General features: G+C 38.9%; 1 protein-coding gene across 1 annotated transcript in view; it reads left to right on the top strand.

The window, feature by feature from the left end:
• Positions 1-1,654: 1,654 nt before the first annotated feature.
• Positions 1,655-21,814, top strand: part of ZFP37 (ZFP37 zinc finger protein) — a 37,521-nt gene continuing 17,361 nt past the window's right edge. The window contains 4 exon segments of the mRNA XM_024762379.1: positions 1,655-1,751; positions 5,767-5,893; positions 6,203-6,337; positions 12,745-14,251. Coding sequence (XP_024618147.1) covers positions 1,719-1,751; positions 5,767-5,893; positions 6,203-6,337; positions 12,745-14,251 — 1,802 coding nt within the window. The 5' untranslated portion in view covers positions 1,655-1,718.

The raw sequence follows: 21,814 nt of genomic DNA, 5'->3' as shown, positions 1-21,814 counted from the left end.
AAGTTGAAATCAAGGTGTTGGGTGATTGTGTCCTCATCTCGGGCTCCACTAGAGAAGGATATCCTTCCAAGCTCCCTCAGGTTTTTGTCAGAAACATTTGCTCTGCAGTTGTGGGACTGAAGTCCATGTTGTCTTGCCAGTGGTAGACCAAAAAGCACTCTCAGTCCTCAGCCGCTGCTCTCAGGTCCTTGCCATATGGCTCCTTCCACAGGCCTTCTCACGTTTGGAATTTCTGACTTCTGGAAGGGCATAGCCACTTTGAAGGGCTCACCCGATTAAATCAGCCCCACCAAGATTATCTCCATTTTTATCAACTCAGAGTCAACTGATTTAGGATCTAATCATGGAAGTAATATTCCATCAAACCACAGGTTCCTCCTGCATTGAAAGTTAGGAGATCTCACAAAGGTATTACACTAGGGAGCAGAGTTAATGGGGGCCATATTAGGATTCTATGCATCATAATATTTACAACATACTTTGCTAAGCCCTAGAGTTGATGTCAGAAGACTAGGAAAGCATTGCTGGGCCTGGGAACACCCCCCGCACTTTTCCTCAAAGGAAAGTGACCTTGCTTGAAATAATCCTTTGTTTTGTTTTTGACTCCCCTGTCCCAGCCCCTTTCTGCCTTTAAAAGCTCCCCATTTTGTACAGCTCCTCAGATGGCCTTTCTGTTTGCTAGATAGGATGCTGCCCCATTGATGAATTGTTGAATAAAGCCAATTAGATCTTCTAATTTACTCCGTTGTATTTTGAGTTTTTTTTTTTTAGCACGTATAAGTTGAAGGTGCAAAACAGGGTATGTTTGGCTCTGGAAAAAAGAACAATATATTTGTGATAACTTTACCAGCCCTCTGCCTCATTGTAAATTCCACAAGGGTGAACAAAGGCTGTGTCTGAATTTCCAGTTTTCTCATTACCTAGCAAACCCAAGCAACCTAGTCTGCATATAGTATAAACGCTCAACAAATAACTGTTAAATGAACGAAGTTTGTACATGAACTGGCCCATTGAGAAACTATTTCTACTCCAATTGCTTGATAATTTGGGCTTGATTATTTGGCTGAAACATCACCATCAAACTCTGGTTCTCCCTGAGGATTGATGTATTCACTTAATCTGATGCTTCATGTTTTCTCATTGTTCTTATACCATAAATGAAAAGACATATATTTCAAAGATTAGCGTTCTCTCTCTATAAAACAATGGCATCTGCCCTATTAGACTTTTTCTTTTTCCCTCCAATTTCTCTCATTATCCCAGCTTTCTGGAGTCAGCAGTGCGATTCCCGGTTTCCCCGCAGCTGGCTGCACTTACTGGGAAAAGCAACTCCAAATTCTGTCCTCAAGTGTTGAAACCTTTGAGCGCCGGGGGTGGGTTGTCAGGCACAGTGAAGCACTCCGCAGGGAGCAGTCTGCGAGCCAGGTTTTGCCCGCTTGCACCTCACCACTGCGAGACCATCTCAGCTAGCCGGGCCACCCACCTCTGAGCCCACCGAGAGCGCCAGGTCCCCACTGTACGGCGGCGACTCGGTCAAGATGGCCGCGCCCGGGCGGATACCCAGGGGCGGCGCTATCGCAGCTGCCGAACTGGCAGAGGCCGCGCTCTGGGGGGCCGCCATATCGGCCTCCGCCTGCCCCCTGATCCTGACAAAGCCAGAGACCGCGGACCGGAGGAGGAGTGTAGGGACAGCTGGACAGGCCGGGTGTTCCCCGGAGATGGCTGTGTCGGAGCCCGGGGGCAGCGCCGCGGTGAGCGCGATGATGCGGAGGGGTGGTCTGGTGGTCAGCTGCGGTCGAATCGGGCGTCAGTGACTGGAGGGTTACTGTAGTCTGTGAAGATAGGTGATTCGGGAGTTGGAGTCGGTACTGGAGGGCCTCTTGCAGGGGTGGGGGGATGGTGTTAGCACACTCAGGGATCTATGGAGTAGTGCTCGGGAGGTGTCTGTGGAGTCCGTGACTGCTGCAGTTTGAGGAAATCAGTGTTTGAGGGATATACGGTGACAGTGGTTGGAGGGGAGGGGTCTGTGGCGGTCCCTGGAAAGTCAGAGTTTGGGAGGCCATGGGGATCAGAAATGGGGGCTTTGGGGGTGTATCAAAGATTGGGGAGTCTGTGGGGGTCGCAACTGGGAATGTCTAGGGGAGCCAGCGATTACGGTGCCTTTGGTAGTTAGACTGGATTGTCCCGGGCTGCGTGCAGAGGTGCAGGGAGGTCAGTTAGTAGCTTATTGCAGTAGTTAAAGCGAAGAGATGATGATGATGGTTTACAATAGGCCAGGATGTTGAAAGGCTCTTCTGCATCGATATAGAGATAGTGCAGGACTGTGGTGAAAAGGGATCTGGTGTTAAAAGTTTTCAGTGAATGAGGGAGGATGACTGCAGAAAAGTTGACATGAAAGACCTGAAACAGCTGTCCTTAGAAAGGTCTGATTGCAAGGTTAACCTTTGGCTAACATCCGAGAACTTAGGTTTCAGGAGAGTTCCCACTATTCCCAGGAATTTTAAAAGTGGCTCACTGTGCCTAAACCATGTGAACAATGTGGTTTATGCTGAATGCCTGATTTCCTTCTGGGAATCTGGGACTTTTGTATATGCTAGGCAGAGAGAGGCTATTTGACCAACCCCTAAAAATGTTGTTTACCAAGCATTGGTAAACAACATTTTTTTAAATTGAAGTATAGTTGATTTACGATGTTGTGTTAGTTTCTAGTGTACAGCAAAGTGAAAAAAATATATATATACATATATTCTTTTTCATATTCTTTTCCATTATGGTTTATTACAAGACATTGAATATAATTCCCTGTGCTATACAGTAGGATCTTGTTGTTTATCTATTTTATATATAGTAGTTTGTATCTGCGAATCCCAAACTCCTAATTTATCCCTCCCCCACCCCCTTTCCCCTTTGGTAATCTACGTTTGTTTTCAATGTCTGTGAGTCTGTTTCTGTTTTGTAAATAAGTTCATTTGTGTCATATTTTAGATTCCACATATAAGTGATATCATATGGTGTTTGACTGACTTACTTCACTTAGTATGATAATCTCTAGGTCCATCCATGTTGCTGCAAATGGTATTATTTCATTCTTTTATATGGATAAGTGGTATTCCATTGTGTGTGTGTGTGTGTGTGTGTGTATATGTATATATATATATATGTATATATATACACCACATCTTCTTTATGCATTCATCTGTCAACAGACATTTAGGTTGTTTCCATGTCTTGGCCATTGTAAATAGTGCTGCAGTGAACATAGGGGTGCATGTATCTTTTCGAATTAGAGTTTTCATCTTTTCTGAATATATGCCCAAGAGTAGTGGGATTGCTGGAACCTATGACAACTCTATTTTTAGTTTCTTAAGGAGCCTCCATACTGTTCTCCATAGTGGCTGTACCAATTTACATTCCTACCAATAGTGTAGGAGGGTTCCCTTTTCTCCACACCCTCTCCAGAATTTATTATTTGTAGACTTTTTAATGATGGCCGTTCTGACCAGTGTGAGGCAATACCTCATTGTAGTTTTGATTTGCATTTCTCTAATAATTAGCAACGTTGAATATTTTTTCATGTGCCTATTGGCCATCTTTATGTCTTCTTTGGAGAAATGTCCATTTAGGTTTTCTGCCTATTTTTTTATTATTTTTTTTTATTGAGTTCTATGAGCTGTTTGTATATTTTGGAAGTTAAGCCCTTGTTAGTAGCATCGTTTGGTAAACAACATTTCACATGTGTTAGCACAACTCATTTCTGAAAGAATTAAGTATGTACTGTGTGACTCTACTGGGAGAGGACTCTTGGAAACTTGTTCCTGGCTTCCTCTGGACTTCACCTCATGCAGCTTTTTCCTTAGCTGATTTTGCACTGAATTCTTTTGCTGTGCTAAACCATAGCTATGAGTACAGCTCTATGCTGAACCCTGTGAGTCCTTCTAGTGAATCATCAAACCAGACTATTAATGGGTTAAAGTCTGGTGATACTCTAAACGACATAGGGATTTTGAAGGATGAGTGAAAAACTGTTGAAAGTATAATTTACTTCATTTTCAGGCCCTGAGGTACATGGGTTGGGGTGGAGGTGGGCAAACAACCTCCACGGGGATCACTGTAAGGGAACAGAGTCCTCAAGAGACAGGTAGGTTTTGGTTAAAGCAAGCAGGCAAAGGGAATGGCTAAAGAGGGTGAGCATGTAGTGAAGTTTACTGGCAGTGATTAGAGTTTCTGTAAAAGCCACTGTTTGAAAGTTCTGTTGGCATCAGTGACTGGAGATTGATAGGATTTGGGGTGATATCAGAGATGGAGATTGATATGTTCCACTGGTATCAATAGTTGAGGAACCTGTGGGAATATGTAATCAGAGTGTTTGTGCGGTGAGTGACTGGGGAGATCTGTTGCTGTTAGTGATTGGGAGTTTGTTGGGATCAGTAATTTTGGAATTATAGGCTTAGTGATTAGGAAGGGCCATGCTGGCTCAGTGATTGGGAGGCCAGTGACAATGAATGGCGGGAGTTACAGGAATCAGTGACTGGACGTTTGTGAGGTCAGAGATTGGTGACACATGCAGCTAATTTATTGGTGGTTTATGGCGGTCAGGGGTGATCTTCAAATGTTAAACAGACATGTTTGAATGTATACTTATCAGTTTCAGAATTCTCCAGTAGCTGCCTAATAAGAGGAGAAGTTTAACATGCTTTAATTTCTCCCCTGTCCCCAACCAGTTATATGCCTGCTTATTTTTCTTACATCATGCCTCTTGATTTCAAGGTTACTTTTATAACAATTGCACCAGAACGTTATCAAGTTACTTGGATGTAACTAGACATTTTACTGGTTTTATTATTCATGGTTCTCTCTTGTATATGCTTAAGTCTTTCCCAATCTTGAAATCTTTACTCTGATCCAATTTTCCTTCTTTTAAAAATAATTCCTCTTCTACTCCTCCTCCTGTCTCTCCTCTTCCTACCACATTCCCAGTTTCTCCCTCCCTCCTTCTCTTTATTTCTAAAGTACATAGGTAATATACTTTCTGCATCCTTACATGCCTAAAATACCTTACTTTTGCTTCCAAACATAAATGATTTTTTGACTGGTCATAAAAACCAAGGGTCTCAATTCTTCTACCTCAGAACTCTATAAACACTACTCCATAGTCTTTAGTTATAGAAGAAAAGATGAAGACTGATTCTGGTTTGTTTGTTTGTTGTAATTGTCTTTCTCTCTGATAATAATAGGAGTTTTTTTTCAAACTACCATAGACTAAGTGGCTTATAAACAACAGAAATTTGTTTCTGACAGTTCTGGAGGCTAGAAGTCCGACATCGGGTCGGGATCTGGCGACAGCCCTCTTCCAGGTTTCAGACTTCTTGTTGGATCCTTACTTGGCAGAAAGAGCAGAGACAGGAAGCAAGCTCTCTCGTGACTCTTATAAGGGCACTGATCCCATTCATGAAGTCTCCCCTCTCATGATCTCATTGAATCCTAATTATCTCCCAAAGACCCTATCTCCTAATATCATCACATTGGAGGGCAAGGTTTCAACAACGAACTGGGGGGACACAAACATTGAGTCCATTATAGGGACATTTCTTAATATGATTTTTGTCTCTCAAAAACAAAAATGCAAAATTGGGTAAAAAATAAGCCCCATGTATAACATTATGATCATCAGTGAATGGTCAAGGTAAGAGAAAGTCATTATTATCTTGTCTGCATCTTTCACTGATGTGGATAACATTGGACTGAACTAGGAATGTGCTGTTACAGGGATCGGTAACATTCAAAGATGTGACTATGGCCTTTACCAAGAAGGAATGGGAGCAACTAGATCCTGCTCAAAAGAGCCTGTACAAGGATGTGATGCTGGAGAATTACAGCAACCTAGCCTCAATGGGTAAGGACAAAGTAATTCAAAGTGTGCCTACTGTGATGCCTTCTCTCTGAAGTCCTTGGATAAGTTTATCCTTAATTTTTATGAATCAAAGAGTTTTAATCCCTTTTGGGTACTAGCCAGAATACTTGTGCTCCTCTGCCTTGAAAATGGAGGATCTACTCAGATGGGGTACATGGACATCTGCACTGTGAAATTTCAGAAGCCATGTGTTCTTTTATCCTTTAAAAGCTCTGAAGCTTAAATGGTAGGGCTTGATTTCTGGAATGTTTGTTGTTCTAACACTCAATTTCTATCTTTTCTCATGAATAGGGTATCAAGCTCTCAAACCAGACATGATATCCAAGTTGGGAAAAGGAGAAGAGCCATGGCTGGGAAAGGGGAAAAGACCCAGACAAGGTGGTCTGAGTGAAATAGCAAGACCCAAGGGAATAGGAGACAATGGAAGTAAGTTCCTAGTTTCTTGGTGGTAACTTTGGAATTCTTTTTTTTTTCACATTTTGATTATTTATTAATTTAAAAAAATATATATTTCTTTTTATTGAAGTATAGTTGATTTACAATATTGTGTTAGTTTGAGGCGTACAGCAAAGTGATTCAGTTATACATACATATATTTTTTAAGATTCTTTTCCCTTATAGGCTATTGCAAAATAGTATATTTCCCTGTGCTATACAGTAGGTCCTTGTTGGTTTTGTTTTATATACAGTAGTGTGTATATGTTAATCCCAAATTCCTAAATTATCCCTTCCTCTCATCTTTCCCCTTTGGTAACCGTAAGTTTGTTTTCTATGTCTGTAGGTCTGCTTCTGTTTTGTACAGTTCATTTGTATCATTTTTTTTTAGATTCCATATATAAGCGATATCGTATGATATTCGTCTTTGTCTGGTTTACTTCACTTAGTATGATAATCTCTAGGTCCATGTTTCTGCAAATGGCATTATTTCATTCTTTTTTATGGCTGAGTAATATTCCATTGTATAAATATACCACATCTTCTTTATCCATTTATCTGTTGATGGACATTTAGGTTGCCTCCATGTCTTGGCTATTGTAAATAGTGCTGCAGTGAAAATTGGGGTGCATGTATCTTTTCGATTATGGATTTCTCTAGATAAGTGCCCAGGAGTGGGATTGCAGGATCATGTGGTAGCTCTATTCTTAGTTTTTTAAGAAACCTCCATACTGTCTTCCATAGTGGCTGTACCAATTTACATTCCCACTAACAGTATTGGAGGGTTCCTTTTTCTCCACATTCTCTCCAGCATTGCAGTGTTGAGCATCTTTTCATGTGCCTGTTGGCCATCTGTGTGTATTCTTTGGAGAAATGTTCTGTTTAGATCTTCTGCCCATTTTTTGATTGGGTTGTTTTTTGCTTTTTTTTTTTTTTGATATTGAGCTGTATGTGCTGTTTTTATATTTTGGAGATTAATCCCTTGTTGGTTGCATAGTTTGCAAATATTTCCTCCCATTCTGTAGATTGTCTTTTCATTTTGTTTATGGTTTCCTCTGCTGTGCAAAAGCTTTTAAGTTTAATTTGGTTCTATTTGTTTATTTTTGCTTTTATTTCCATTACTCTAGGAGAAGGTCCCAAAAGATATTGCTGCAGTTTATGTCAAAGATTGTTCTGCCTGTGTTTTCCTGTAGGAGTTTTATAGTATCTGATCTTACATTTAGGTCTTTAATCCATTTTGAGTTTATTTTTGTGTATGGTGTTAGAGAATGTTCTAATTTCATTCTTTTACACATAGCTGTCTGTTTTCCCAGCACCACTTATTGGAGAGAACTGTCTTTTCTCCATTGTATATTCTTGACTCCTTTGTCATAGATTAATTGACCATAGGTGCACGGATTTGGAATTCTTCAAATAATTTATTCTTAAATTCGTCTTATAGATCCTAGGAAGTAGCAGTAGAAAAATATCAAGATCTCCTAGGGGAAAAAGAGTTCAAACTACAAAGATTCTCCAACCTTGGAGATTCTAATATCTCTTCCTTCTGTGAACCTGTCCACATGAGAGGTTCTCATAGGAGACTCACTGTAGTCGGGAGCCAGTGTGACTTATGGGGATTTGCTTATACCATTTGTATCAGTCAGCTTAGGCTAAGTTACGTCCCATTAAAGAAAGACCCTAAAATCTTAGTGGCCTACAAAAAGAAAGATTTGTTTCTTGCTCAAGCTGCAGCCCTTTTCCACATTATCTTGTGACCTACGCTGAAAGAGCAGTCCCTATTTGGCAAATTCTGGTCTCATTACAGAGGCAATGAAGAGGGAGTGGAACCATATGATGACTTAAAATCACTGATTGGATGTGGTAGATATCTCTTTCTGCTTACATTTTATTGGTTCATTAGTCAGAGCAGATCACCTGGCCACTCCCAAGTTCAACTGGGTAGGAATGTATACTCCTTTCACAGGGAGGATTCAAATGGCCATACAGTGGGGCTGGGAGGTGTAATCCACAGGGAACAATAATACAGTCTGCCATAACACTCGGGTTGTGGTAGGATAAAAGGTGAAAAACAGGGCTCTAAACCTTGGGTACCAGACCATCAGATGCCTAACTGACCCTTCCATATAGCCATCTTTCCTCATCCATGCTCTCTGTTGCTCAGGTTTGAGAAAGAGCAGTGAACCCTTTTAGCTGTTTTCTTAAGTAATCCCATTCCTGCTTACCTCTCTAAAGCAATGCTTTTAAAAATTATCCTCCCTTTTCCTAATATCCTCAGCTTTTCTCCCTTCATCTACCCACACTCTTAGACCCCGTAGTATCAAATTTCTCTCCTTAGAGATTCAGGCATTCTTAAATCTGTCCTCTATCCAATCTCTTGGGGTAATCCTCCTGCCCCTCATTACTTTCCATTTCCCCCCTTTCACTGTGAAATGCTCTAGACCTGTGGTCCATACCACCAACATTATTTCCATTTTCTCCCTAACCCTGGCAGTCAAATTCCATAGGATCCATGCCTCTAACAATTTCTGACTTTAAAGTCAGCAGTGGTAACCTTCCAGTGCATATTGTAATAGTTTTGATCAGCCTGAAATTCTTGCCCACCTAGCTTGAATTATACCACTTGAATTTGATTTTATCGTTTAAGTGTTCCTTTACCAATTTTTTCACCAGATTCTCTTCTTTCTCACTTTGAAGTGTCCCTAAGGTTTTGTCTTCTACTGTCTATTCTTTTTTTAAATTCTGTTTTCCTCAAAGGAATAATCTGTTGTGTAAATACAAGCTATTTATTCTATACTGGTGACTTCCAAGATAAATTTATCTTGTCCAGATAAATCTTCAATTCCTTTGTCTTATATTTTACCTCCTTACAGGATAGCTTATTCTCAGATCGTCAGAAATTGAAAGCTTTATCTTTCTTTCTAAATTAGAGCTTCCTTCCACCTTCCTTGTTTTTATCAGGGTCAGATTTTAGGCCTGTCTGCCATGGAGTTCCCATGAATCCTTGCTCTCTGCCTTCCCTCTTACTATTCTTTCCTCAGTTCCTGATTTTTTTCCCCCCTCAGTTCTGACTGACATCACCCAAATTATATTCATATTGTCCCATACCTAAATTGCTCCAATTCTTAGGTAGCTTATTAAATCCCCCCTTAAAAATATTCGTCTTAGATGTTGCCACCAAACATTAAAATATTCAGTTATTATATATCACTACAGTCCCCAAATTAGCAGAATGTCCACAATATCTTTTTAAGTTTCTTCTAACATTGAATTTTTCAAGACTCCATGAATTTCCCAAGACCAGAGGGACCAGTCCTTCAAATGACAAATGAAGAGACTTCATAGAGTTTTCTTTGTTTGTTTGTTTTTGTTTATTTTATTTTATTTATTTTTGGCTGCGTTGTGTCTTTGTTGCGGCGCGCAGGCTTTCTCTAGTTGCGGTGAGCAGGGGCTACTCTTCATTGCTGTGTGCAGGTTTTTCATTGCAGTGGCTTCTCTTGTTGCAGGGCACAGGCTCTAGGCTCCCGGGCTTCAGTAGTTGTGGCATGATGGCTCAGTAGTTGTGGCTCACGGGCTCTAGAGCGCAGACTCAGTAGTTGCGGTGCACGGGCTTAGTTGTTCCACGGCATGTGGGATCTTCCCGGACCAGGGCTCAAACCCGTGTCCCCTGCATTGGCAGGCGGATTCTCAACCACTGAGCCACCAGAGAAGTCCTTCATAGAATTTTTGATCCCTGCATTAGTGGCTCCAGTTTTGGCTGTCTTCACTTTTCTCGCTGATACTTGGTGTTACAACTAAAAAATAATCCTGAGTCATTTAATACATACATTTTTGTCATTGCTACAGGGACTCTATTCTTGGCTCAGCTTCTTCTGTCGTTCTGGAAGTTTCTTCAAGGAAGGACTATTCTATTCCCTCCAATGATTTGCTGGGTCTAATGAGCTCCATGCTTCAGTTTCTGAAGTTACAGTCATTTTAGCTTAAAATTCATGTCTTAGTTACTGTCTCAGATTCAGGACAAGCTTATAGCCTTAATTACATGCTCTGCCAGACCCAGCTCTCCTCTAGTATTACCCTATTATTATACCAGTTCACTAGTTCAGAGCCTCCTCCCCTCCCTAATGGTAAATTTCTCTTGTGGTGCTTTATATCTTTTCCAGCTGGCCAATGTCAGTTGGGACCAGCCCAAATCATCATAATAAGAGGTTCTTATAATGTTACACCTCAAGGGGAAAGGTTTGAGTTTTGATCCCTTTCTTCCCAGAAGGAGATTTGCCTCCATCCATCCCAGCATCCTTGGACATTGGAAGATGCAGCCTTGTCATGCTACATAAAAGTTCTTGTTGGGCTTCCCTGGTGGTGCAGTGGTTGAGAGTCCGCCTGCCGATGCAGGGGACGTGGGTTCGTGCCCCGGCCCAGGAAGATCCCACATGCCGTGGAGTGGCTGGGCCCGTGAGCCATGGCCGCTGAGCCTGCGCGTCCGGAGCCTGTGCTCCGCAACGGGAGAGGCCACAACAGTGAGAGGCCCGCGTACGGCCAAAAAAAAAAAAAAAAGTTCTTGTTATACTCTTTCTCTCAGGATGCTTGCATCACTTAAAATTTCCTAAATGAAAAAGTAGCTGGCAACTCCAATTCTTCCTACTATAACACTACTTTATGTATACTTATAAAAATTGATCTACTCCATGGGAACTAATCTCTTAAAAGTTCTCCATAAAAGTAATAGTATTTCCTGGCTATATATTCAAACGCCATAACTCTTTTCTGTTTGAACTCAGTTTTCACTTTATCCATGTAATGTTCTTTTACTAGTAAAACAGCTATTCACTTTTTATCTCTTTCTTTCTGAGGTCATGGGGACTCTTATATCTGCTTCTCTCTTTGAGTCTCTTTGATTCCTATCCTGAAGCTTTTTCTGTTTTTCCATGTCCATAGCTGAAAAAGGCCACCCCCAAAATGGTAGTCCTAGCTTCTAAATTGTTTGGTTTTTACATATGTAACATCCATATCTAGCTAACAGAAGTCTTCAAGTTTCAATTCTAAGTTCTTAGGAGAATTGTTGAATAGCTGGAGCCTGGTGTTTACCACTGTCTGATCAATTGTTTTCAAGGAGAAGTTGGATCATATACTACAAACATGGCTGCCTACTTCTGGCAATGTGGGTGGTGGTCTCAGAGAAGGGAAGCATGGATTGAGAAGATATCTCAAAATGTATAATTGTATAATGTGTGGAGGAAAGAATGTGAGCAGTCACTTAGAGTTAGGAATTAGCTTAAAACTTATAATTGGCAATTAGAGTGACCTGACAGGAAGGTGTGCTCCATAGCAAACTATTGGAAAACAAGTGTGTGTGTACACTGTAAATCCGAATGGTGTAAAGTTTATTTGCCAATATCAAACTTTATAATATGGTAAAAACATCAGGTAACTCATAGAAACTGTGGGATGTTTCTTACTACAGGAATTGCATTATTAATCATGGGTGGTAGCAGTGGAACATCCTTTCCTGCTTAATCCCTCAGTCATCTATATGCTGTTTAGTACTCTTTGATGGACTTACCTTATTTTCTCTTATTTTGGCTCTTTGGGGAGCAATAACAAAATTTTACTTGAGCTATCCTAAGTAAATGGAGGAATTTATTATAAGGCTTCTTGTAACCTAAGGGGTGATACTTCAGCTGGGGACTAGAACCAGTACTGGGAAGCCATTAGGAACTGGGATTATGCAATTGGTCTCTTTGAGGACACATGATCTTACATCTCTGCTTTTCTGTGTATGTATGCTTTATTCTTTGTACTGATGAACTTTCTGTTTACATAGGGAAAATGTGGCTTTGTAGTACTTGTCTTATATCATTTTTAAATTTAGCACCCAGTGGAGACTAACTAGAGTCTAAGTTTTTAGGAGACATACTCTTATTGGACATCTTGGCTTGAGCCAGCTGTCTCCAACCGTGACTATGGAGAGTTGAATGAATATAGATGGGCTGTAAGAGCCAAATACTGTTGGTGGATTGGCAGTTATTAAATCTGGGCAGCTTGGGCTGAGGAGAGACTTCAAAAAGTGTCAACAACAATTACAAGCTTTTAACTTCATCTGTTTTTTATTCACTGCTCTTTGTGTTTATTTCATCTTTTCTCCCAGGTTGCAGGGTCATATTTATAAACAGCCAAAGCCTTTTCTAATCACTATTGTCAATTTTCTTTTCCTGTTTTTACTACAGCACTTTGCCCCTCAAGTCCAAAAAGACAGGGACATTTGCACTTGATATTTCATTCACTTTAGGATACTAGGCTTGAATAAAGATTCAGCCCCACAACAAGGCATTTCTTTATAAGTTGTATTCCAAAATATGAGAGTGCAAAGATTCACAAGAATGTCTCATTGAATTCCACTTTAGAAGAAGTCCAGCAAGATGATGACCAGCTAGAGAACCACCAGGAATCTCAAAACAAACTCCTTGGGGAAGTTGCTTTCAAGAAAACAACTCTGACTAAGAAAAAGGGCCATGAATATAGTTCATTGGGGAAAAAAAATGTGAGTACAAAATATGTTCCTTCAAAAAAAAAGCTTCCTAAATTTGATTCACATGGAAAGAATTTAGACTTACCTGGTCATGTAAGAAATTATGTAGAAAAGAAACCTGATGTAGCTAAAGAGCATACGAAATCATTCAGCCATAGCTTATCTGATACAAAGAAAGACAAAAATCAAACTGGAAAAAAATGTGAGAAATTACCCAACCATAGCTCATCTAATAGTCCTGACAAAACTCAAACTGGCAAGAAACATACTGAACGGGACAAAATTCAAACTGGAGAAAAACATAAGGAATCATCCAGCCGTAGCTCATCTCATACTAAGTGTGACAAAACTCAGAATAAAGTGAAACCATATGAATGTAATGAATGTGGGAAGGTTCTCAGCCACAAACAAGGACTCGTTGACCATCAGAGAATTCATACAGGTGAGAAACCATATGAATGTAATGAATGTGGGATAGCCTTTAGCCAAAAGTCACACCTTGTTGTACACCAGAGAACTCACACTGGAGAAAAACCGTATGAGTGTATTCAGTGTGGCAAAGCCCATGGTCATAAACATGCCCTCACTGACCATCTGAGAGTTCATACTGGTGAAAAGCCCTATAAATGTACTGAATGTGGAAAAACCTTCAGACATAGCTCAAACCTTATTCAACATGTGAGATCTCATACAGGCGAGAAGCCCTATGAATGTAAGGAATGTGGAAAGTCCTTTAGGTATAACTCATCTCTTACAGAACATGTGAGAACTCATACAGGTGAAATACCATATGAATGTAATGAATGTGGAAAAGCCTTTAAGTATAGCTCATCCCTTACTAAACATATGAGAATTCATACAGGTGAGAAACCCTTTCAATGTAGTGAATGTGGGAAAGCTTTCAGCAAGAAGTCACACCTCATTATACATCAAAGAACTCATACTAAAGAGAAACCCTATAAATGTAATGAATGTGGAAAAGCCTTTGGACATAGCTCATCTCTTACTTACCATATGAGAACTCATACCGGTGAAAGTCCTTTTGAATGCAATCAGTGTGGGAAGGCTTTCAAGCAAATTGAAGGTCTTACTCAACATCAGAGAGTTCATACTGGGGAGAAGCCCTATGAGTGTAATGAATGTGGGAAAGCCTTTACCCAAAAGTCACACCTCATTGTACATCAGAGAACTCATACTGGGGAGAAACCCTATGAATGTAATGAATGTGGAAAAGCGTTCAATGCAAAGTCACAACTTGTTATACATCAGAGATCCCACACTGGAGAGAAACCTTACGAATGTAATGAATGTGGAAAAGCCTTCAAACAAAATGCATCCCTTACTAAACATATGAAAACTCATTCAGAAGAGAAATCTCATGAGTGAAATTAGTGTGGGAAATCTGAACTAAAGGTTTTATTTAACCTTAGAAGTATTCTAACTTTAAAGAATGTTAGAAAGCTTTTAACAAGAAGTTACACCTTGTTACACATGAGAGAATTTGAAAATGAATCACCACATGGAAGAAATGGATGGAGAGTTTAAACCTTTTATATAAAATATTGTTTTAAAAATATTTTAAATGATCTGTATATTCAGATTGAATATAAAGCTTTTAAAACTGTTAATAATTGAATAATCAGAGCACTAGAGAAACAAATTACATTTTCTGACAATTCCTGAGTTGCTTGAGGGTTGTGTACTTAAGCACCACATGCGAGAATTGAATTTGCATATCTGTTTATTGCCATGTATAAATGTGTGTGACCATTGGTATGAGTTTCATCTTTGATGCTATCATGCAGCTCTTTCTTAATGTCTTTGCTAGTACCTGCGTCAGCAGAAAACTTTATAGAAGGGTTATTATCTATGTTAAAAAAAATGTTAACACAAAATTAAGAGAAAATGAAAGAAATCAGCTGAGAACACACAGGTGCTGGTAGGGAATGCTATCCAAGATATATTGTTGAGTGAAAAAAGCAGGTTGCTCAACTGTGTATATAGTTTATTCCCACTTGTGTACAAAAGGGTGTGTGTGTTTTCCTGTCTGTCTGTGTGTATGTATGTATGTATGTATTTGTGTATATATATGTATATTTATATGTGAGTAGATTGGTTTGAAAAAGTACAAAAGAAACTTAGCGGTTGCCATTGGGCACAGGACTACAGGAATGGGGTCTGGGATGGGACGGAGACCTCCTTTTTATTGTATACTCTTTACATTTTTAAATCATGTACATATATTATTTTCACAATTAAAATCCTTTTAATATGTATAAATCAGTACTAATGAAAAATTTCACTGAACCCACTCCATGATGTTATTTGACAAAGTAAGAGTTTCTATGCTTATTCATGAATGAGGATATGGTATTAAATTTGATATTGAATTCACAAAGGCTTTTCCTATCAAACATGTTCTTTCATTAAAATAATGAATTACAACTATAACTCAGCACTGTGTTTCTTTTATTCATCACATTTTTAAAGACTGAAGATGAACTGTGATTGCAGCTGAATGAAAGTGATTTTCTGCACAATCACTCCATTTTACCTCATATTCAAAGTGCTTATACACAAATACCTCAATCTGGGATTTCAAATATATTGCAGCAAATGGCACTACTTCCTGTTCTTGCCCAATAGCAGACCTTGTTAATGTATCACTGCACTCTTTCTGAGTGAATCTAGACTTGGCCTCAGAATCATTCTTAAGCATGCATTCCAGAAGATACTGTTAATCAATTTGGGTTTGCACAAGAAACCTATTTTCCTATTTTTACTCATGAGTCATAGATTAAAAAATACAGCTGAACTGTTCTAAAATTTAAGTTGTTACACTAAAAACAGTTACATAAGGACAAAAATGGTTTTGTAATATAAGGTAATAATAATATTTGATATGTATGTCACCTTTTACATTTTTCACAACACATTCACTGCATTACCTCATTTATTCCTCAGAATAAACATATAAGTTGGTAGGAAAGACTTGTCTAGTCATGGTCAATACTTCTCAATAAATATTTCACCTAGATATTAGCCTAGCATAATCATGGACCCTCAACCATATGTGATTAAATGCCATCTTTGCAAATATTTCCTATTCCAATGCCTGCCTTCTTGAACTCATTTTGGAGAATTAAAAAGTATGAATATTTAGAATGAAACGTGTGCATGTGTGTGTGCACATGTGCACATACATGTATTGAAAGATTAACTCACGGATATTATGCTCTCATTACCAAGTAACTTATTTACTGTCGGGGAAGAAAATGAAATGTGAAAGCCATTTCCATCAGTAATTTATTACCAGGTGAAAATCTAGCACTATGCACAGAATGAATCATCACTGTCCAGAGCTGTAGAAAATCTGTACTTTGTAGAAGAATAAAACAGTTGCACACATGGCTAGAAATTTCCTACACTTCTTGGAGAACCCATGGTAGTGCCACACCTGGGACAGTCAAGAATATAGGTATACCTGAACAGTAAAAATGAATGCTGGAAGTCATCCTGTGCAGTAAAAAATGAATTAAAATTTAGTATCAATTAATAGGAAATGATGTCTAAAAATAATTAGAAGCAAACAGTGCTTCCCTGGTGGCACAGTTGTTAAGAATCTGCCTGCCAATTCAGGGGCACAGGTTCAAGCCCTGAGCCGGGAAGATCCCACATGCCGTGGAGCGATTAAGCCTGTGCTCCACAACTACTGAGCCTGCGCTCTAGAACCCACGAGCCACAACTACTGAGCCCGCGTGCCACAACTACTGAGCCCGCGTACCACAACTACTGAGGCCCGTGCTCCTAGAGCCTGTGCTCTGCAACAAGAGAAGCCACCGCAATGAGAAGCCCGTGCACCGCAATGAAGAGTAGCCACTGCTCGCCGCAACTAGAGAAAGCCGGCATGCAGCAACGAAGACCCAACACAGCCAAAAATAAATAAATAAATTTATTTTTTTTAAATATTAGAAGCAAACAATGAAAGAAAATAGACATACAGATGTGAGTCTAAATCAATGATACACCAGCTTGGGCATGCATCACAGTGGCCTGGAGGGCTTGTTAAAACATGGACTTTAGAAATGGGCCCCACCCACAAAATTTCTGACTCAGTAGGTCTGTGATGGGGCCTGAGAATTTGAATTTTAAATAAGTTCCCAGAAGATGCTGATGCTACTGGTCTGGGGACAACACTTTGAGAATCACTCATCTAAATAATTGTTTAAGTAAAATTTTAAAATATTTTTAAATGTTCCTGAGACATTTCTTCAATATAAAGAAGAGGAGAAGGCATATATCCATAAAATTAATTATTAACAGTTTTAAAACATTTCTTAAGAAATATTGATCATCTACTATATGCTGGGCACTGTTCTAAGTCTTAGAGATATAGCAGTCAACAAAACAAGAAGAAAAGAAATCTTGTCCTCAGAGAGCTTAATTCTAGAGTGGGAGACAGGCAATAAATCTAAATATAGTTGTCCCTTGGTATCCACAGGGGACTGGTTCCAGGACCAGCCACAGATACCAAGATCTGCAAATGCTTATGTCCCATAGTCGGCCCTCCAAATCTGTGGTTCCATATCCAAGGATTCAACCAACCATGGATGATGTAGTACTATATATATTTATTGAAAAAAATCCATGTATAATTGGACCCACACAGTTCAACCTGTGTTGTTCAAGAGTCAACTGTAATTAAAATACAGAGTATGACAGAGGGTGACAAGTGGTATGGCAAAAAACAAAACAGGGAAGGGAAATGCAATTGTAAGAGAATGCAGTTTTAAATATGGTGGTAGTGGTGATACAAGCTCAAGCTTACTTAGTGGTGACACAATCTTGATGAATATGAAAACAAGTCATGTATATATGGTGGAAGAGTGTTCCAGGCATAAATTTTTTAGAATCTGAGGGAGTGGGAAGAGAGAGAAAGATGCTGAACTCCTCTGACATACAGAAGAGGAAAAAGTAAGAAATTTTTCTATTAAATCAAGATTTAAAAAATAATCAGATTTGCAGGAGAGGTAGAAAGCTCATACACTGCTTTTGGTAGTCAAGTTTGTACAACCTATTTAAATGTAAATCTGACCGTATACATCAAAGCCTGAAAATATTTTGCACTCCTACTTCCAGGAATCTATTCAATGAAACACAATCAGCGTGTACTATAATTATCACAGAACACAGAGAAGTTGGATGAAACATAAGTTGCCAATTACTTGATTAAATAAAGTATGACACCCTCATAAGATAGAAGTTGGTGTGGTAGACGGAGATAATTTGAGAGAAAACATGCAGGGTTTTTTTAACATGAAAAACCACAAGACTGAGTTCATAGCAACCACAGCTACTGGAAAATGAGGGGAGAATCCCAGAAAAGAGAGACTCAAAGCGGGGGAACCAAAATTATGTGAATAAAGTCTGCACAAGTCTCTGGCTGACCCCTGAATCATGCAGGTATGGCACAACTCCTAACCCTTTGTCTTTTGAACTGAGCTTTCATTTGTGCTGCTTCCTCAGGGACAGAATTTAAAGTCTGAGTTCAATGATGTTAATTACTTGATAGAACAAAAACATTAACACTCCTCCAAGAAATATAATGGAATCCAGAATTGCCACAACTTAGCATTCATGATATCCAGGATACAAGACAAACTTACTTGACATTCAAAGAATTAGGAAAATGTGACCCCATTTCAAGAACAGACAACCAACCCAGAAATTGGAATAAGCTGATGAGGATACTAATGTAGCTATTATAACTATGCTTAATGAAATAAAATATGCTCAAAATGAATGTAAAGATTTTTAACTCAGAGAAGAAATAGAAACTACAAAGAAAAACCAAAAGAAAATTTTCAAACTGAAAGATACAATGTCTGAAATTTAAAATTCACAGGATAAGTTTGCCAAATGTAAATTACAGGGGAAAGAGTCATTGACTTGAAAATGATCAAACAAGTGAGAGAAAAATGATGAAAAGACATTAACCTGTGACTTGGGGGACAAAAAAACATGTCTTGCATATATGTAGATGAAGTCCCAAAAGGAGAGTGAGGAGAGAATGGGACATACAAAATATTTGAAGATATAATGGCTGATATTTCCCCAAGTTTGGTAATTGACATAAATGTACTGATTTGAAAATCTCAGCAAACTCCAAGCAGGATGAAAATTAAGAAAACCATGATTAGGTACTTCCTAGACAAGCTCTATAACTTAAAGATAGAAATAAAATCTTGGGACTTCCCTGGTGGTCCCAAGACTCCACGCTCCCAATGCAGGGGGCCCAGATTTGATCCCTGGTCGGGGAACTAGATCCTGCATGCATGCCACAACTAAAAGTCTGCATGCTGCAACTAAGAAGCCCACATGCCACAACTAAGAAGCCTGCATGCTGCAACTAAGACCCAGCACAGCCAAAATAAATATATAAGTAAATATTTTTTAAAAAAGAAGAGCATGTTCCAAATCAATATCTTTAAAAAAAGAAAGAAAGAAAGAAAATCTTGAAATCCAGGGGAAAAAATGACACATATTTGATAAAAACAATCTTAATGATTGGTGACATCATCAAAAACTGTGGAGGCCAGAAAACAGTGGATCGGTATCCTTAAAAATGCTGTAGAAAAAACCCAAAAAAACCTTCAACCTCAACCTCAAATTCTATATCCAGCAAAACTATCCTTTAAGAATGGAGGTGGAGCAAATGGTGCCGAATAGTTTTTTTTTTAAGCCACAGTTTCATTGTCTTAGTTAAAACAGGATTATTAAGTGGTGATTTTAAATTCTTTTTTTTAATTAGCAACTTCAAGTGTAACAACTGGAATAAGTGTTTATTTTCTATTAACAAAAATGAATTTTGATAAAAAAGAAAAAAGAATGGAGGTGAAATAATGACATTTTAGATAAATGGATTAAGAGAATTTATTCCCAATGACCATAAAGTTCTTTGGGTTGAAGGGAAATAATACCAGATGGAAACTCAGCTCTTCAGGAAGCATTAAAGAGTAACAGAAATGGTAAATACATAGGTAAATATAAAAGACTATTCTAACTTGTTAATTTCTTTAAAATACTTAGGATTGTTTAAAACAAAACTTGTAACATTGCCTTATGTGGATTGTAAGATATTTAGATGCAGTACATATAACAACTCTAGCATAAAGAAAGGGGAGTGGACCTATATTGTAGAGAGTTTCTAAATTTTATGTGCCATAAATAATAGCAATTGAAAGTAGAATGAAAGTCAAGGTTGTATAGAGCAATATCTAGAGAAACCATTAAAGAGTAAAGCAGAGAAGTATAGCCAGAAACACAACAGATAAACTTAAATGAACCTCTAATAAGTATTTAAAATTCCTAATGGAAGCAGGAAAGGAGGTACAGAGGAAAAAAATCAAAGGGGAAAAACAATACAAATAATATGGTGGATCTAAATCCAACCATAGCAATAATTACATTAAAAGTTAATGGAGGGCTTCCATGGTGGCGCAGTGGTTGAGAGTCCGCCTGCCGATGCAGGGGACGCGGGTTCGTGCCCCGGTCTGGGAAGATCCCACATGCCGCGGAGCGGCTGGGCCCGTGAGCCATGGCCGCTGAGCCTGCGCGTCCGGAGCCTGTGCTCCGCAACGGGAGAGGCCACAACAGTGAGAGGCCCGCGTACCACCAAAAAAAAAAAAAAGTTAATGGACTATAAATTGGAAGATTGGGATTGACACATACACACTACCATATATAAAATAGATAACTAATAAGGACCTACTGTATAGCACAGGGAACTTACACTGTAATTGCCTATATGGGAAAAGACTAAAAAAGAGTGGATATGTGTATATATATAACAGATTCATTTTGCTGTACCTCTGAAACTAACACAACATTGTAAATCAATTATACTCCAATAAAAATTTTAAAAAAAAGTTAATGGACTAAAAGCTCCAATTAAAAGGCAGAGCTTTACATAATGGAGAAAAAAAAGCAAGACCCAGTTTTATGTTCTCTACAAGATCCAAACTTTAAAAAGTCACAGGTAAGTTAAAATTAAATGGATTGAAAATGATATATCATACAAATAGTAAGCATACAAAGGCTGGAATGGCTATATAAATAGCAGACAAAATAGACTTCTCTCTCTTCTTTTTTTTTTTTTTTAGCTTTTTAACTTTTTTAAATTGAGGTATAGGGAATTCCCTGACGGTCCAATGGTTAGGACTCCCAGCTCTCATGGCCGAGGGCCCAGGTTCGATCCCTGCTGGGGGAACTAAAATCCCATAAGCTGCATGGCACAGCCAAAAAAATAAATAAAATTAATTTAAAAAAATAAATAGGGCTTCCCTGGTGGCGCAGTGGTTGAGAGTCCGCCTGCCGATGCAGGGGACACGGGTTCGTGCCCCAGTCCGGGAAGATCCCACATGCCGCGGAGCGGCTGGGCCCGTGAGCCATGGCCGCTGAGCCTGCGCGTCTGGAGCCTGTGCTCCGCAACGGGAGAGGCCACAACAGTGAGAGGCCCGCGTACCGCAAAAAAATAAATAAAAAATAAAGTATAGTTGATTTACAATATTACATAAATGTTATGTGTACAGCATAGTGATTCAGAATTTTTAAAGATTATACTCCATTTATAGTTATTATAAAATATTGGCTATATTCCCTGTACTGTACAATATATCCTTGTAGCTTATTTATTTTATACATAGTAGTTTGTACCTCTTAATCTCCTACACCTATCTTTCCCCTTCCCCCTTCCTCCTTCCCCCTCCCCATGGGTAACCAGTGGTTTGTTTTCTGTATCTGTGAAACCAGTGGTTTGTTTTCTGTATCTGTTTCTTTTTTAAATATTTATTAGTTTTATTGTTTAAATTCTATATGTAAATGATAACATACAGTATTTGTCTTTCTGTCTCTGACTTAATTCACTAAGCATGATACCTTCCAAG

The sequence above is a fragment of the Neophocaena asiaeorientalis genome, unplaced genomic scaffold, assembly GCF_003031525.2.
Source record: "Neophocaena asiaeorientalis asiaeorientalis breed wild unplaced genomic scaffold, Neophocaena_asiaeorientalis_V1.1 scaffold78, whole genome shotgun sequence".
In the NCBI taxonomy this organism is placed as follows: domain Eukaryota; kingdom Metazoa; phylum Chordata; class Mammalia; order Artiodactyla; family Phocoenidae; genus Neophocaena; species Neophocaena asiaeorientalis.
The sequence above is the reverse complement of the archived record's forward strand: the minus strand, read 5'-3'. Positions and strand labels throughout refer to the sequence as shown.